We start from the raw sequence: 17,153 nt of genomic DNA on the forward strand, positions 1-17,153 counted from the left end.
ATTCTCCCCACTATATTGAGGGAGCTTTTCTCCTTAGATATGGTTTGGGGTAAATGCTGTATCTAGCTGTAGGGCATTAAAGATTGTGGTGAAAACCTGGGCTTTACTTACTCTGAGTGAGTTGGGAGCTGCTGGAAGCTTCTGAACCCAGAAGAGACCTGATCTGACTCAGGTTTTAACAGGACCATCTTGGCTGTTCTCCAGTTTCTGGCCAGTGGGGCCTCCTCCCTGTGTGCTGAAGCTGCTAACGATGTGTCTTTGCTTCCAAGCTTTTTCTGACCTTTTGCTGCAGCTTTCACCAAGGAGATGGGAGGCACTAGGCTGAGAGTATGTGAGGAGTGAAGACCAAGGGCGGGCAGGGCAGATGGAGAAGTGCTGTGGCCATGCCTGATCCTGACCTGCACTGAGACAAAATGAGGAATACAGGCCTCTATCTCTTCTCTTATGAAAATAGGCAAATTCCACTGTTCTGCCCAGGCTAGCCAGGGCTGCTGTAATGCCAGAGTGGTCATTCCAACTTCTGTGAACTAGAAAGCCTCTCACCATCCTCAACACAAATCTCCTGAAAGCCCTCTGGCCACGCATTGGTTTGGCTCCTAGTGGCAGCAGCAGCTGAATCCCTGGCACTGACCTGGTGCACAGTGTGTCCCCAGATCCCTGGGCAAGCAAGCCCAGACCTATAACATTCCAGAGAGCCTGGAAAGGGTATGGTTAAAAATTCCTGTTCTAGTAATGTCTTCCAGAAGAAGCAGGAGAAAATGCTCCCCACCTCCCAGTGCCAGGAGGGGAGAGGAAGGAAGCTCAGTAGGACAGCTCTGCACAGGTGGCCTGGGGGTGTCTGCAAGATGACCTGGCTCTACCTCTCTACCTGCTCCTTCCCAGCTGTGTGGCTGGGGAGGGCTGGTGCCCTCTCTGAGTCGGTTTCTTCATCTGTAAAGTGCTTGGCTGAGGATCCAGCTGGAGTGTGGATTAAAGGGCACAGTAGGGTGCCTAGCACCGTCAGCCCACATGTTTCTCTTGGGCAAGCCACTCTGAGCCTTACTCTTCCTGTCTCTAAGCGGGAACCCAAATGCGAGCCAGGATTGCTGAGGACTAAAGCAGTCTATGAACGCTTTTGTAGACTGCGAAGCATTGTTTGGTCTTCAGAAAGGTGCCCTAGAGACAAGGTGTCATTGGCTTCAGGTGGCGAGGGGGGGGTCAGCAAACCTCCTCAGTTAGTCCTGGAGGGCAGGGTGGCAGCGCAGAGCGCGCGTACTTTCCGGAGGGTAACTGATTGTCCTGCTGAAAGCCCAATACCGTATTTATCCAAAAATAGTCCTTCTAGACAAGTCTACTTTATCTGACACTCAGCGGGGGACAGAGCTGCTTGTACCGCGCTGGGGATGAAGGTGGGGGCGTGGGGCAGACCGGGCCAGACAGGCTCCCCAGCGCTTCCGCCTCAATTACGCAGACTGCACTTTGGGGGCGATCTCAGGGCTTTTCTTAAGTCTTGAGGCCAGTCTCACGTTCTCACCTTGGGAACCGAGCTTTAGAAGCCGGCCCTCGTGGACGCCGCGAGACAGCGGCGAGGGATGGGAAGCAAGGAGGTGGCTGCGGGCCGGGGACCAAGCAGCGTGTTGGGGGGCGTGCGCGTCTGGCAGCTCCGGAATCCCAGAGCATCCGCCGCGCAAGTCCGGGAACCGAGAGGGCGGGGCGGGGCGGGGCCAGGGCGGGGCGGGACGTGTGACGCGCAGCGCGGGCCAATGGGGCACGCGCCCGGGGCCGAGCCTCCTGCGAGCCTTCGCGGCGCCCGCTGCGTCACGTGAGCGGCGGGGAGTGAGTGCCCAGCGAGCTGCGGGCGGGCTAGTGCTCCGCCGCAGCGACCCGCGGGCGGGCGGGCGAGCGAGCCAGCGCAGGACCCGCGGCTCGGCCCCCGGCCGCCGCCGGACCGAGAGTCGAGCCGCCGCCCCCAGCCCAGCCTGCCCGGCCGCAGGACAGCCGGGGCCTGGCCGCCGGTCCGGCGTGCGCCAAGTTCAGGTGGGAGAGGCGCGGCAGGGTCGGCCGGCCGCGTGGACGCGGCCCCGGGTGATCAGAGGGCTGGCCGGCCTCGGGGCGCGTGGCCGTGCGCCCGCGCAGCTCTCGGAGGCACCGCGCGAGTGCCGGAGGAATGTCGGAGGAGCGGGATGGGCCCCCGCGGAGGTGGGCAGGGGTCGGACTAGCCCGGGGGAGGTGAACCCCCCGCCCCGGTCGCCCACCAGCACTTTGCTGAGGCCGGCGCCGCCGCCTGGGTGCCTGGCCGGGCGATTCCGTGGCGCGCCTTGCGGGCCGGCCCTCCCATATGGTGGGCACCGGCGCGGCCTGGTGAGAGGAGGGGGCGAGCGGACGCGCTGGCCAGCCCGGGGTTGGGGGGCGGAGGGGCTGGAGACGGAGGGGTTACTGTCGGTCACCGCAGCAGTGTCGGGGGCAAGGGGGGGGCGCGGGACGAGGGCATGGTGCCCAGCGGGCAGCGGTCCAGGACTCTAGAAGGGGTCTGAGCCGGCTCTCTTCATTTCCCACGCACGTTTCCCCTCATCCGCCGGCACCCACGGCGGCTCCACGCGCTAGCCCTTCATGGACAGCCTCCCGCACAGCCACAGCGGCTGCCGCGCACCACGCCCCGCACACGCAGTCACACGACAGGAACTCACACCCCTTCACGCACACCCGCACCGTTCACGCGTCTCACTCCACGCTGAGTCCCCGTCCGCTCAGACCAAACATTACCAAAGCCATAGCCTGGCGGAGGGATGGCGGCGGCGGGGCAGAGAGGCCGTCCCCATCCCATATGGTGGTCCGGTTCACTCTTCCCTCCCGGCCTAGGTGTTACTCATGGCACCCCCCTCTCACGGAGGGCACAGAGGGGCTGTTTTCTCCCACGGCCCTCGGAGGTGACAAAATCAACAAATGTCTGAGAGCCTCAAATCTCCTTCCCCCTGTCCCCCAGGACCAGGTGGCCCCTGGGGAGACCCTGCCGCCCTACAGGTGTGAGGACGCCCGGACTCTGCGACTTTGGGGCCTGCGGGCGGCTCAGGGACCGGGGACTCTTATTTTGAAGGACGGCCCCCGCCGCCACCCCCGTGATTTGCACGCTGACCCAATGGCAAGCCCTTGGCCGGCGCTGGGCTTGTTATCAATTACATGTTGTTCCTGCAGCCGCTGTGTCCCCGGGAGGATAAACAGCAAGCCTGGCCGGGCCAGGGGAGGGGGCGGAGTCCGGCGGCCAGCCGGGGACTGTGCCCGGAACAGCGTGTCCCCTCCCCCTGCACGCAGCCTGCGCCTCTGGCCGCCCCACGTGCTGCTGTGTTTCAGGGGCTGAGCCAGCTCCAGCCCTAGAGTGTCCTCTCTTTAATGCCGGTGCCCTGGGACATCCCAGAGCCCTTTCTGGGTTCTCAGTGCCTGGGTGCCTCCCCTTGAGACGTTCAGCCCAACATTAAGACCCTGTTGCCTGACCTGGGCCACCCATTCCTAGTCTCCGCCCCCCCTCCCCCGCACCTTCCATTCACTCATTCAGCAAATTTTCCCAGTCCTGTTTTAGACTCTGGGATACGGCGTTGGAGTGAACAGTCAGGACAGCTGATATTCTGATGGGAAGGTAGACAGGGAGGAAAGTTCACAAACACATTACCAAGATAGTTTCCCACAACAGAAACTGCAGGGAAGAGTATAATATAGGATGATGTAACAGAGTGGGCCTGGAGGCCCCCACAGGGGTGACTTCTGAGCCGAGATCTAACTAAGCAGCTCCCACCTGCAGTGCTGGGGGAAGAGCCAGGGCAGTGGCCTCGGGGCTGAGGCTGAAGTGAGGTGAGCACACCTGGACTAGGAGAGGGGCAGTTGGTGGTGAGGTCTGCAGAGAGTCCCAAGGGCCCAGGTGCTGGGCTGCTGCGAGGAGATAGGGCCACCTGTCCTTGGGAAGTCATTGGAGGGTGTTTCCTTCCAGCCCCCCTACTGTACTTTTTAGATCACTTTATCTGTCAATATCTGTTTATATCTTTAAAAGGTAAGGCCTCCTTTAACCACAATACGATCATCACAGTTAAAAATATTAACAGCAATTACTTAATATCATGGGATGGCCAGTTAGTGATCATATTTCAGGGGAGGGCTCTAAGGCCTGCTCTGGGTCCCAGGAGGGCTGGAGGCCCCTGATTCCTTAACATCACAGTAGAGGGGCAGAGGCCACACGTTTGCCGTGCCTGCAGGCTGACACCAATGGCTGGCACTGGCTGAGTGCTGCCGGTGTGCCAGATCCTGAGGGGGGTGCTTAGCAAGCGTCACCTCATGGAATTCTCACAACACCTGAGGAACCAGGCACTGTTGGAAGCATCCCCATCTCACAGACTGAGGCAGACCAAAAAGGCTGTGCACCTGCCCGAGGTCACCTGGCAGAGAAGTTGCAGACTCAGAAATGGAGCCCCTGCTTGGAGGGTGGGAAAGGGTTAGGGGAGGCCCAGGGTGGAGTGTGGGCTCTGCCCAGCCTTGTGCCCTTCACAGTGTCTAGCACTTTCATTCCTTCCCAGCACCTGATTTGGTGAATAGGTGCATTTTAAAACATATTCCAGGTTTAAATCCATAGCTGAGTATTTAAACCAAAAAGCCAAATGTCCTCCTAGTAAAACTGGCCTGGGGCACAGACCTTGCCTTAGTTTCCTGGAGCTCCATGAAGCTTCCTGGGTAAGTTGGGAACTGAGGTCAAAGGTCCTGGGGTCCCTGAGCAGGAAGAGACTTAGAGATCTTTGAAGCATGGAACAGATGAGGAAACTGAGGTTTGGGAGGGGGAGCAAGGACTTGCTCAAGGTTGTAGCTGATGATGGTATTGGCCATTGGGCAGTGCCAGGTGCCAGGCCCTAAAGGGGTCCTGGAGACAGTGCGGCTGGGTGTAGAGGTGATTCTGGGCAGCAGAGAACCTCTGATTTTGGTGCAGAGCATTCCCCTTCCCCAAGCTTGATAAACACCCAGCCTGCCCTGGTCACTGAGCAGGGACAAAGGTTCACAGAGGTGGCCCCGTCACAGCTGGACACTGTTGACTTTCCTTGGCACCAGACCTAGCATGTCCTTTGGCTTCAGAGGATGCAGCTTTCCCTTCTCCTCTCTATCAAAGTTCTCTGAGCCCCTCCTGGGCACCAGGGGCCAGTCCAGGCACTGGGGACGCAGCAGAGACATGGAGTGCACTGTCTCAGGGGGAGACAGGCATTAGCGGAGCCTTCCCAAGGCGGTGAGTTTCCCAGATGGAGAGAGCAGTGGTAGACAGTGCAGGGGACTCCACTTCCTTATCGGTCAGGATGGGCTGGGGGGGTGGTTGTCTCCTTTCCCATTAGATGGGTGTGAAGTCCAAGGCAGTTAGGCACATACGGGTGCTCTGGGACCCCAGTGGTCGGCTTCCACTCCACGGATTATCACCAGAGGGGCAGGGCCTTGGCCACCAAGATGCTCAAGCGTCAGAGTGCAGGTGAGAGGGTTGCGTTCAAGCCTGTGCCACTCACAGGGAAGTAAAGGCTCAGCGGGGTTTGAGGACTGGAGAGTGGAGGAGCTTTTCCCCTTTAGATGCGGAAACAGCTGCACAGGCAGGCACTTTTTGGTCTTTGACTATTTTGCCTGCGTGCTACACTTGCCCAGTTAAAATGCAGGCGGCCTAGTTAAATTTGAATCTCAGGTGAAATAATTTTTAAATATAAGTGTGGCCTATCCAATATTGGGAACATACTTATATTAAAAATAGTTTATTTTTGAAATCTGAAATTCGAATTTAACTGTCAGCTTGTATTTTTATTTGCGTAATCTGGCAACCCTCTGGAAGCCTTAGCAACATGAGGGTCAGAGGGCAAATGGCTGTTCTACCCCCATTCTGTGACTCAACAGGCATGAAGCTGAGGTCAGGAGTCCTCAGATGTACAGTGACTTTTATGATGTTGACAGTGGGCTGATTCAGGGCTTTGGCCCTCGTGGGGTCCAGAGAGCCTCCTCGCGCATGCCCTTCTCTCATACTCACCCATACTCAGTTGTTCACAGACATATGCGCTATTTTCCAGGATAATTCTGGAAAATCTGTTTGAAACCAGAAGTGCCCCTGGTTGTGCAATGGGCTTGGAGAGGTCTCTTTTGCAAACAGGTGGTGCAATTTCAGAAAACACTCTTGCAGGCACAGCTCTCCTGGGGGATGGAAGAAGGATCCAAGCGTTTGGCAATGGGAGGCTGTGGGCAGGCAGCTGAGGGTAGGGTCAGAGGCCCGAGAGGTGGCAGGTGAGCACTGTCCTTCTGACCAGGCCTCCTGTGTTCCTTCCCTGCAGCCGCCACCGGCACGGCCAGGCCAGCATGGTGGACCACTTACTTCCAGTGGACGAGAACTTCTCGTCGCCAAAATGCCCAGTTGGGTATCTGGGTGATAGGCTGGTTGGCCGGCGGGCATATCACATGCTGCCCTCACCCGTCTCTGAAGATGACAGCGATGCCTCCAGCCCCTGCTCCTGTTCCAGTCCCGACTCTCAAGCCCTTTGCTCCTGCTACGGTGGAGGCCCGGGCACCGAGAGCCAGGACAGCATCTTGGACTTCCTATTGTCCCAGGCCACGCTGGGCAGCGGTGGGGGCAGCGGCGGTAGCATTGGGGCCAGCAGTGGCCCCATGGCCTGGGGGCCCTGGCGAAGGGCAGCGGCCCCTGTGAAGGGGGAGCATTTCTGCTTGCCTGAGTTTCCTTTGGGTGACCCTGATGACGTCCCACGGCCCTTCCAGCCTACCCTGGAGGAGATTGAAGAGTTTCTGGAGGAGAACATGGAGCCTGGAGTCAAGGAGGCCCCCGAGGGCAACAGCAAGGACTTGGATGCCTGCAGCCAGCTCTCAGCTGGGCCACACAGGAGCCACCTCCATCCTGGGTCCAGCGGGAGAGAGCGCTGTTCCCCTCCACCAGGTGGTGCCAGTGCAGGAGGTGCCCAGGGCCCAGGTGGGGGCCCCACGCCCGATGGCCCCATCCCAGTGTTGCTGCAGATCCAGCCCATGCCTGTGAAGCAGGAATCGGGCACGGGGCCTGCCTCCCCTGGGCAGGCCCCGGAGAATGTCAAGGTTGCCCAGCTCCTGGTCAACATCCAGGGGCAGACCTTCGCGCTCGTGCCCCAGGTGGTGCCCTCCTCCAACTTGAACCTGCCCTCCAAGTTTGTGCGCATTGCCCCTGTGCCCATTGCTGCCAAGCCTGTTGGATCGGGACCCCTGGGGCCTGGCCCTGCCGGTCTCCTCATGGGCCAGAAGTTCCCCAAGAACCCAGCCGCAGAACTCATCAAAATGCACAAATGTACTTTCCCCGGCTGCAGCAAGATGTACACCAAAAGCAGCCACCTCAAGGCCCACCTGCGCCGGCACACGGGTGAGAAGCCCTTCGCCTGCACCTGGCCAGGCTGCGGCTGGAGGTCAGTATAGCGGGTGACAGACCTGGGCAGTGAGCACAGCCACTCTTGTCTGCTTACTTGGGTGTGCAGCAGGCCCATTTTCCACCATTAAGAGAAGGCAGATGAGGAAGGGGAGGGAGGGGCAGGCGGGTGCAAGCCCAGAGCTGGCACAGTTGCCTGGAGGCTTCCTTAGTCCTCCTGGTTCCTGAAGCCAGAAGCTAACTGGTGTCCAGTTTCCTGATGGCCAGGTAAGGCTTCACTGGCCTGTGCTGCCAGCTGGGTCTCCCCATCCAGTCTGACAAGGGTGGGGATTGAGGGGCTGGCAAGGAAGGATGAGTGCGGTCTAGGGGCCAGGCCGTGGCTCCCTTTGGGCCCACAGCCCCACAGGGTAAGTACCACCATCACTCCCAACTTACATCACAGGACACTAGGGCTCCTACTGACCAGGTACTTGCCCAAGGTCACTCTGCTTTGTGAATGGGATTTGAACCCAGAGGCCGGATTCGAGAGGTCACATCCTGAAAATGCTGCTTCCCCAACCAGTGGGACTAGCTTCATTCACAGATGTCTCTGGACACGTGGGCTGGGCCTAGCCTGTGCTTCCTCCCTGGGGACATGGAAACATGTTTGGGAGGCTGCAAAGGCCAACCCAGAGGGAGGCTAGGCCAGCTGGTGGTGCTGTCACAGGTGGCAGAACCCAGGCTGTCTGGTCTGCATGGCAGTAGGGAAATCAGGCCTTAAATGGTAACTAGTAGTGTCCCAACCAGGGTTACCCAGCACCCTTCCCTGAGCACCGGCTGCTGCTCAACCTCCTTGAGAGGGGCTGTCCACCTTTTCCTGAAATGTAGGCTGCTTGCCAAGAGCTCATGTGCTCCGGGGTGCTAGAGCCAGCCCTCTGCAGTTCCTGATGCCCATCCCAAAGGAATCTCTGGCCTGCCTAGGGGGAGCTGTGTGCTGTTGGCACATTCTGCATCTTTGCTGCTGTGGCTGCTGCTACATATGTGAAATGGGGCACACTCATCTGTATCCCTGGGGGCGTATACAGGTCTGGGCCTCGCCAGCAGGTGTGTGGCTGTGTGTGTATGCACGCCCACATGTGTATGCATCTTGCTTTCTTTGTATCTGTCTGTGCCGTGTGACCATATGTGTTTGCACACATACACGTCTTAGGTGTTTGTGCACCATGTGTGGCTGCCTGTGTGTGCATGTGTTATGTGTGAGTGCAGCACCTGGGGAGCAGTTTGCAGCTTTTGTTTTCTTGACCATACTCTGGTTCTGAGAGCTCTTGAGAGTTGTCTGGGGCAGAGGTTCTGGCGGGTGAGGCTGAGCCGTGGCCGGGGAGCTGTGAGTGGAATATATGTTGTGGCACTGGTGCTGCCTTTCCATTGAGTGCCAATCTGGCCAGAGAAGGGAATTTTCCTGAACAGTGTCTAGGTTTATGGAGGCCCCTCCTGAGTGAGGACATCACTCTGTCCTGTCTCCCACCCCATTCAGACAGACCGGAGAGGCTTCTGCGAGAGCCCACCCTGGGGCCTCACAAGGTCTCCATCCTGGAGTCCCCACCTCTCTGAGCTTTGTACCTAGACCTGCCAAGTGGATGCATGGCTGACAGGCTGCTTGTGAGAGGAGAACACAGCAGCAAGTACACTGCATACGAGGTCAGAGGAGCCGAGAGAAGGGCCAGGAGTGCTGTTGATTGAAGCAGGAAACTTGTGCAGAGAAGGCAAGGGCACAGGTGTGTGGGGGCAGTGGTCCTGAGCCTACGCCTGGGTCAGCCACTAACTTGTCATGTACCTTTGGGGTGGTCCCCTCCAAACCTCAGTTTCCTGTCTGCAGAGTGGAGGACTAGCCCTTCGCAGCCCAGGGCAGGCGTGCAGGGCTCCACAGCAGCCTTCTTGTTGTTTATACATCACAAGGATACAAACTCATACGAGGCAGTTTCTGAGGAGGAACCCTGAAGGCATTCTCTCCAGCCCCCAAGAGGGTGGTGCCTATTGTGGAGGTACCCCCTACTCCCAGGGACCCTGCATGCACTCTCTTCTTGGTGAGGGCGGGCAGGGGCTGCAGAGAGGCAGGGAAGCCTCCCTCCAAACACTAGTCTGGACTCCCTAGTCGGGCTCAGCTTTCAGCGCTGTCTCCTGGCCATAGTCGACCATTGGCAAGTGGCTTCTCTAGTTGCTGTGAGGCTGGGTAGGGTGAAGGGGAGGGCAGGTGTGGTCCTCATCCAAGGCCAGTCTTCTTCCTGGATATCTTAGGGCCAGAGAGCTGATAGGCCCCTCAGCCCAACGTGTATCTCAGTGAGGCAGATCTTAGTTCTCTATACAGTGGCCTCAGGAGGTAATGAGTTCCTCATGGCAGGGGGTGTACATGAGAGAGTGGGGACTTGTGGAGGGGATTCAACTCTGACACATCTGAGCCCTGGCACTGGTCATGTTGCCCAGGACCCACTTGGCAAGAGAAGGTGTAGTGGTTGCCTGGCCCAGTGAGATCACAGTGGCACTGCCCCCAGGAGCTGTCGCCATGCCCCGGGCTTCCTGAGGGCTCCTCCAGCTTCCCCTAAGGTCCCCTGGAGTGGGTCTGGCCCTGGTCGGGTAACTCATGGCAGAGGCGCTGTTCGGCTGGGAGCTGAGGACACCGGCCTCTAGGGAGGGCTGCTTTTCTGAGGATGCGGGGAGTCCTCAGTTGGCTTTCAGGGATCTTGAAACCCTGGGGATGTGCCCAGTCTGCTTGTGTCTCTTAATGTGGTGATAGTCTTCAACTGAGAGGGAGCCTCTGTAGCTCCTTGCAGCAGTCAGGAGGGAGGATGGACCCGCTTTGGGGCAGCTGGGTCTGGACAGGACTGGAAGAGTAACGATGATGGTGGTGAGATGGCATATTTACTGACCACTCACTGTATGCTGGGCACTATTCTAAGTTTCTCAGAGCTGGAATCCCCTCTGCCCACTATTGTAACTTGCATACCTCCTGCCATGGGGAGCTCATTACCTTCTGAGGCCTTTAAGTGTACTTTGCTATGCTTCAGTTTCTATTCAAGCCTCTCTTTCTGGCCCATAGACCCACACAATGTGCTTGCCTGTCTCTTCCCCTTACTGAGTGGGATCCAGCCACGCTGGCCTCCCTGCTGTGGCTCAGGCTCCCATGTGGGCATCTGCCCTCTCTGTGCCCTCTGTCTCAAATGACCCCTGTCCTTGAGGCTGTAGTGACAGCTTAAGGTTTTCGCATAAGCTCATCAGGTCCTTGTAACTGCCTGGTAAAGTGTAGGCACCAATCTTCATTTCACAGAGAGGGAAACTGAGGCACAGACTGCTCATGTCACATACCCACAAGGACATAGCTAGTGAGCAAGGATCTGGGTTGCATGCCTGAGCCCGAGCAGAGCCCTGCTCTGGCCACCCAGCGGTCCCAGCTGGTATCAGAGTCGTCATGTGTGCCTCCACTCTCCCACCAAGAGGTCGGCCCCAAAGGCATTATGCTTCTGGGCTATGTGAAAAGAGCTAACGACCACAATCGAGATAATAACCAGGGCCTCTAATGCATGCTTGGCACTGCTCTGAGCAAAATTCACACATATTAATTTATGTAATTCTCAAAATTAGTAGGCATCAGCATGTTGTCCCTATTTCACAGAGGAGAGAATTAAAGCACAGAAGAGTTAGGTAAATTCTCCGATCAGACAGCCAGTAAGCCCCAGAGCCAGGAGCTCAGCTGAGGCTGTCTGCCCAGACTCAGGGACTTCCCTCTGCACCCCGGTGTTGGGTACTAACTCTGGTGTTGGGAACCTCCACCTCCATCTGCAGCTCAGCCTGGTCTTTGGGGTGGCAGCTACTCCCCGTGGGGGAGCTCTCCACTCCCAGGCCTCGTCTCTTCTTCCTGGTGGCGTAGATGAACGGGATGCTCTTCCTGCCCCAGGCTGGCTCTGGCCTAGTACCGTGTCCTGTGCTCGGAGAACAAGCCAGGGCCCCTCAGCCCCCTCGTCCTCTGTGTAATGGACAGTGCCCTCCCTCCACTGCTGAGATCGTCACCTGCCCAGGTATTTAGCCTCCACTTCCTTCTGCTTTTGGTCCTGAAAGTATTCCCTGTCCCTTCTCTGGCGACATGATTTTGGCACCCTCAACAGGGCTGAGAGCAGGCTTTCCGTGTTCTGATCCAGCTGTCTGGGAAGTGCTGCTTGCCTGCCTTCCTAGAAGTTTCCTTGCCTCACTGCCAGACATAGGCATCCTTTGTTCCTTGCAGCAGAACGTCCTGTTCTAGAATGGCCAAGCCATTCCATCCAGAAAGAATACCTTCTGCTGCAGTGAATATGAATATGAATAACTGTCATCAGCCTGCAGGGTGGGTACCTTTGTCATCCACAGTGGATGTGGTTGGGGACAGAGAAGGGGAGTTGCAGGCTCCTCTTGAGCATCAGAGCCAACAGGTGGTAGGCACAGGATTCAAACCTAGGGGTCTGGCTCCCAGCCTGCTCTCATGACCCCTGTGTGATGAGGTTTTTTCTGACCTCCTTCCCTCTGTAGGCAGAGGCCCCCAGTATGGTTGGGCAGGTTGTGAACTGCACAACTCTAGGGAGCACCATTCCCATTGCAGTTTCTGAGACTGGACTGTTTGTGGTGTTGTCTGTCTGGTGGATGAGGGTTAGTGTCTCAAGGAAGGGACCCCTTCACACAGAAGTGCTGTATGCACCAGCCCTGACATTATAGCTGCTCTGGAGAGACACTGGACCCCTGTGTACCCTCTGCCCTACAGCTCAGCACAAATCATGGTGCTGCCCTGTCTGCAGCAGGACCCACCAGGAACCAGGCCCAACGCTCAACTCCATGCAGGTGATAAGAGCTCATCATTCTTGAATAATTGCCACGTGCTAAGCAGGGCTCTAAACCGTTACTGGTTGCCTTCTATAATCCTCACAGTCCTCAGGAATAGGTCTTTTGTTCTCTCTTTGTCCGGGTAGAGAAACTGAGGCTCAGGGAGCTTGGTGAATTTCCTAGTTTGCCTGGTTGGTAAGTGGCAGAGCTTACTAAGGGCTGCATCTTACCCACCAGGTTCCCACATCCCCCACTGTAGTCCCCAGGGCTCTCTGTTGGCTGCTGTTTGGGAGAATGTGGCATGCAGGGGTGAGGCAGGGGTCTTCTGAGGGCTCAGTTCCCAGGGAAGGTCCTTTCAGGTACCAGGACCCTGTGGCAGCAGGGAGCGAGTTCAGGTGAGGACAGCATGTTGTCCAGCTTGGTTCTATCTCATCTGCCTGTCCTTCCCAGGGTGTCACTGTGACCAGAGAGCTGTGTGGCCCTGTGTCACCACCTGTGGCCTTTGAGATGAGTCTTGGAAGGTGGGCAGGAATGCCAAAGTCTTCATTGGATGAGTGAAGAAATTGAGGCCCAGGAAGGACCATTCAGGGCACCCAGTGGTGTGGGAACTGTCAAGGCAGGAACCTGAGACTCTGTCCCCTGGGCTGTGTGACTTGGCCTCTTTAAACCCTTGCCATGGTCTTGCCAGTCCAATGGGGCTGGCTCATCCTGGCTCCCTGGCCAGTGAGATGCTGGGTGACCCCAGGGCTGCAGCCTGGGAGGCGTGGCACTGTGTCTGTAGCTTTCTGCCTGCCCCTGCCCTGGGCCAGCTCCTCTGCTCGGAAGCTGTGTGCCCAGCTGCAACTGGGGCAGGTGTCCTGCCCAGGAGCACAGGTGTCGGCTTTGACTGCCAGGGCACATTTATCCCATTTCCTCACTGGCACAGGGCCCTGTGACACACACCACCCAGCCAGGCCTGTAGAGGAGGCTGGGGGGTTCTGCTGACTGGGAGTCCAGGTCATCTGCCATCGCCAGGGCAGGGGGCTGTGTCAAGACCTTTGCTCCAGCCTCAGGGGCCCTGTCTTGTCAGTGACCTGGATCAGGCCCTCAGCACCCTGAGCTTCAGTTTCCTCCTCTGACAGGCAGGGCAGTTGGGCTTCACCTAGTCTAGAGATGTGCTGAGAGCACTGCCCTGTGCCTGGTGCCACCACCACTCTGTGATGTGGGTTGGAGTGCCTGTCTCCTCCTGCAGGCCCTCCTGCCATCCCCTGTGCCTTGTCCAGAGCATGTGCTGCTGGGTCCTTCTGCTCCTCCACCCACAGGGTCAGGGCGCCAGGGCATCACCAGCCCTTACCAATCGCTGGTTGGGAACTGCTGCTCTGGGCACCGCCTCTTGCTGGGTGGCCCTGGTCCACGAAGGGGTGTTGGGCCTGGTGTCCCTGTGTGTGTGTGTGTGCGTGAGTACGTGGGGGCATGAATTTGTGCCTCTGTGTGTGTGTGTATGTGTGTGTATGTGTGGGCACATATTCGTCTGTGTATGTTTGTGTGCCTGTATGTGTGGGCACGTATTTGTCCGTGTGTGTGTGCACGCACATGCTTTGGGACTGCTCCTTGACAGTGTCTGCCCCCCTAGGGCTGCTTGCTGTGCCCACTCTTGCATTGAAATCCACCTCCTCAGCACCTACCATATACCAGGCATTGGGCTGGTCACGGGAAGATCACCGGGAACCAAGGCAGACATGTCTTTTGTCATGGAGCTGACAGTCTAGTGGGACAGACTGACAGTCATCAAAAAGTTGAAGATAATTTAAAATCAAAACAACAGCAAGAATGAGGAGAGAGAGGTGTGTAATGCCACGCGAGCCTAGAGTTGGATGCAGTCCTGGGGGGATTTCCTAAGGAAGTGACATTCGAGCTGAGCTCTAAGGAATGGGTAGGAGAGAGCAAGGAGGGGGAGGGAAGAACATTCTAGAAAGAGGGAACAGTATGTGCAAATGGCCTATGGCAAGAAGGACGGAGGAAAGGTCAATGCAGGTGGAGCACAGAGCGGGATAGTGTGTCGTGGGAGGGGTAGGTGGGGTGGGAGGGACCTGCTGCCAAGCCAGGGGTGGAGAGGGCCTCAAATTTGTGAGGCTGGTGGCAAGCAGTCCAGGCCCTCGATGCAGCTTGGGCTCTTGACTGTCACATGAGTGCCTGCTCCTAGGCCAGTGGGGCCAAGAACGCAAAATGTCAGGAGCCACCTGAACTCCCAGATGCACTTTGCAGGGTCAATCTTTATCTGGGCCTGCCTTAGAGGGCCCAGCTTCCAGTAGAGCTGGTTCCAGGAGTGGGTGGACTCAAGTCTGAGGACCCCTCTCCCTGTGCTGCACAGGAAGTCTGCTTCCTCCTCCCAGGCCTCAGTTTCCCCTCCGGATGGGCTGTCCTGTACAGACCTTCACAAATGCCCCTGTGGAGTTCTGGTCCAGTGGGGTAGATGAGGCCAGGGTGGTGAGGGGCAGCCAGCATCAGGGCCTGAGCGACTGAGTGCACCTGTGGCCTCAGAGACCCCTGCACACTGGGTGGGCTGTGGGAGGGAAGCCCTGGTCCCTGGTAGCATTGGGGTCCTTTCCTGTTGGGAGCTTTTACCAGCTGCTCTGGCAGTTCCCAACAGAGAATGCCAACTGTGCCAGCATGAGCCTTTACTGTAGTTCTTTCCATCTTGGAGGGGTGGCAGGGGCAGCTTGGGACAGTGGCTCACGCCTTTAATCCCAGGACTTTGGGAAGCTGAAGTAGCCTGATCGCTTGAGCCCAGGAGTTTGACACCAGCCTGGGCAACATAGGGAGGCCTGGTCTCTAAAAAAAATACAAAAATTATCTGGGTGTGGTGGGCACACCTGTAATCCTAGCTACTCTGGAGGCTGAGGATTGATTGAGCCCAGGAGGCTGCAGTGAGCTGTGATCGCGCCACTGCACTCCAGCCTGTTTCAAAAAAAGAAAAAAAAAATGGTATTTTGAGAACTGGTATAGCCTTACCAACGCAGATGGGGGACCCTCCCTTAATCCTGTAGAGGCTGCAGGTCTGCGCAGCCACCCTTTGGGTGAGCGCCAGGTGCACGCCTTGCATCCCCGCAACTTCGTGGGGTCGGGGCAGGCAGGGCCAGGCCTCGCTGACCGCGCCATGTCCCGCAGGTTCTCGCGCTCTGACGAGCTGTCGCGGCACAGGCGCTCGCACTCGGGCGTGAAGCCGTACCAGTGTCCTGTGTGCGAGAAGAAGTTCGCGCGGAGCGACCACCTCTCCAAGCACATCAAGGTGCATCGCTTCCCGCGGAGCAGCCGCTCCGTGCGCTCCGTGAACTGAAAGCGCCCCGAACCCCAGCCTGTCCCTCACCCCAGATCCCCATCACAGCCCCATTTTTTTAAGCAATAATTTATTTGCCTCCTCCAGAGGGACATGACAATGTTACCAGCCCACCTTCTGAAGCCTGGGAGGTGTGAACCCAGGGCCCGCCAACCGCTGCCTTTCTCGGGAGTACTTAGAGCCTCGAACCCCCGTCCCTGGGGGCTGGGCCCCCGGCGCACGGGGCTGGAGGCAGGCCTTCGTGCCTTCGTGCCTTCGTGCCTTCCCGCGGTGGCCAGGCCTCTGCTGCAGCCGCTGGTTGCAGGCAGAGTTTTGGGGACCTGGCCCTTCTCCCACTGGGCTCCCCTAACCTGGGCCAAGGCCAGAACTTTAGTGCTAGGGGAAGATGAAATGTGCAGTTTTGAAATGTTGGGTTCCCGGAGAGAGTCATGCTGGGGGAGAAGGAAGTAGGCCAGAAGTCCGGGGCTGCACTGTGGTGTGAGGGTGGCTTTGTCTAAAATGCCTGCTCAGCATGATCACCAGAGGGTGTGGGCAGGGCCCTGGAGGGGGGTGGGCAGGACCGGGCCACTGGGGCCTCGTGTGGGAGAGAGGTGAAAAGTGTCCCCCATTGGGGGGCTGGCAGTGCATGTGCTTGAGTTAAATGTGCAGGGCAGACAGAGCCAGAAGCGCCTGTACCCAGGGGCTCGACCCCTCCTCCAGTTTCCCAGACAAATCCAGGCACCAGCCTCTAGGGTGGCCTTGGGAGGAGAGGGCCAGGCTGTCCTGGGTGTGAGAGAACTAGATAGAGCCTCCCAACCCTGATTTAGAAATGCATTCCTTATTTTGTCTAGAAATTAATAAATGAACTAGCTTGTTTTGACAGGTTTATTTCACATCCTATGAATGTATGTAAATAAACTGTACATAGGTCCGTCCACATAAAATATCTTTTAATAACATATCAACATTTGTGTAAATTTGAAATTAAAAAAATCTATGAAGCTGGTGTACATATGTTACAATTATGTATATTTTCTTTGGTCCTTCATAAAAATATATTTACTTTGCCAATAAAAAGAAAAAGAACTCACAGCTTTTGGCATTCGTGTGCTGTTTTCCTGTTTTGTCAGGATGTGGAGGTGACTCTGGGGCCAAGTCTATGTCTCCACCTTCGCAGAGTTCAGGGAACCCTGTTTTGTATTTGGAGGGATAGAAAGGCCCCTTGGGGTCCAGCCCCGGTCCAGCGGGGTAGGGTTCCTGCACAGCTCAGCTCCAGGCCAGCTGCTGAGATTCTGCTCATCCCAGCTCCCTGACCTGGAGCTCCATAAACCCAAATCCAGCCCACATTCCAACAGCACCTGTGGGAAGCTGCCCCAGGCCTGGCCAGTCCTGCGAGGCTCACCTACTCTGCTATTGGAGACCCTTTCTTGCACTTCCTACCTCCATCCAGTCCACCAAACCTATTACGCATGCCCTATATGTTTGCTGTGCCTTGGCAGAGTATTTACCCCCTTAGGAACCTGGCTGTGCCATTTCCTACTGGCATGGGTAATTGTGAAAGTTAGGAATCCTGAGCAGGCAGAGGTGAGACTCGGAGAGGCCAGTATATGCAGTTACGCCCCGTCCTCCATCCTCCCTAACTCCCTGACATGCCTGACAGGGTCT

At 57.3% G+C, this 17,153-nt stretch overlaps 1 protein-coding gene across 3 annotated transcripts; it reads left to right on the forward strand.

The window, feature by feature from the left end:
• Positions 1 to 1,815: 1,815 nt before the first annotated feature.
• Positions 1,816 to 16,580, forward strand: KLF15 (KLF transcription factor 15). 3 transcript variants are annotated; one of them, XM_032149919.2, is made up of 3 exons: positions 1,816 to 2,016; positions 6,306 to 7,412; positions 15,341 to 16,580. In XM_032149919.2, exons 2-3 carry the CDS (start codon positions 6,331 to 6,333, stop codon positions 15,507 to 15,509), a joined length of 1,251 nt encoding a protein of 416 aa, XP_032005810.1. In that variant the 5' UTR covers positions 1,816 to 2,016; positions 6,306 to 6,330; the 3' UTR covers positions 15,510 to 16,580. The 3 variants fall into 3 exon arrangements, with proteins under 3 accessions (XP_032005810.1, XP_032005809.1, XP_032005808.1); XM_032149918.2 differs by lacking the exon at positions 1,816 to 2,016 and adding an exon at positions 2,117 to 2,178; XM_032149917.2 differs by lacking the exon at positions 1,816 to 2,016 and adding an exon at positions 4,529 to 5,467.
• The last annotated feature ends 573 nt before the right edge of the window (positions 16,581 to 17,153 follow it).

This window comes from Hylobates moloch, unplaced genomic scaffold (genome assembly GCF_009828535.3).
Source record: "Hylobates moloch isolate HMO894 unplaced genomic scaffold, HMol_V3 SCAFFOLD_4, whole genome shotgun sequence".
In the NCBI taxonomy this organism is placed as follows: Eukaryota; Metazoa; Chordata; class Mammalia; order Primates; family Hylobatidae; genus Hylobates; species Hylobates moloch.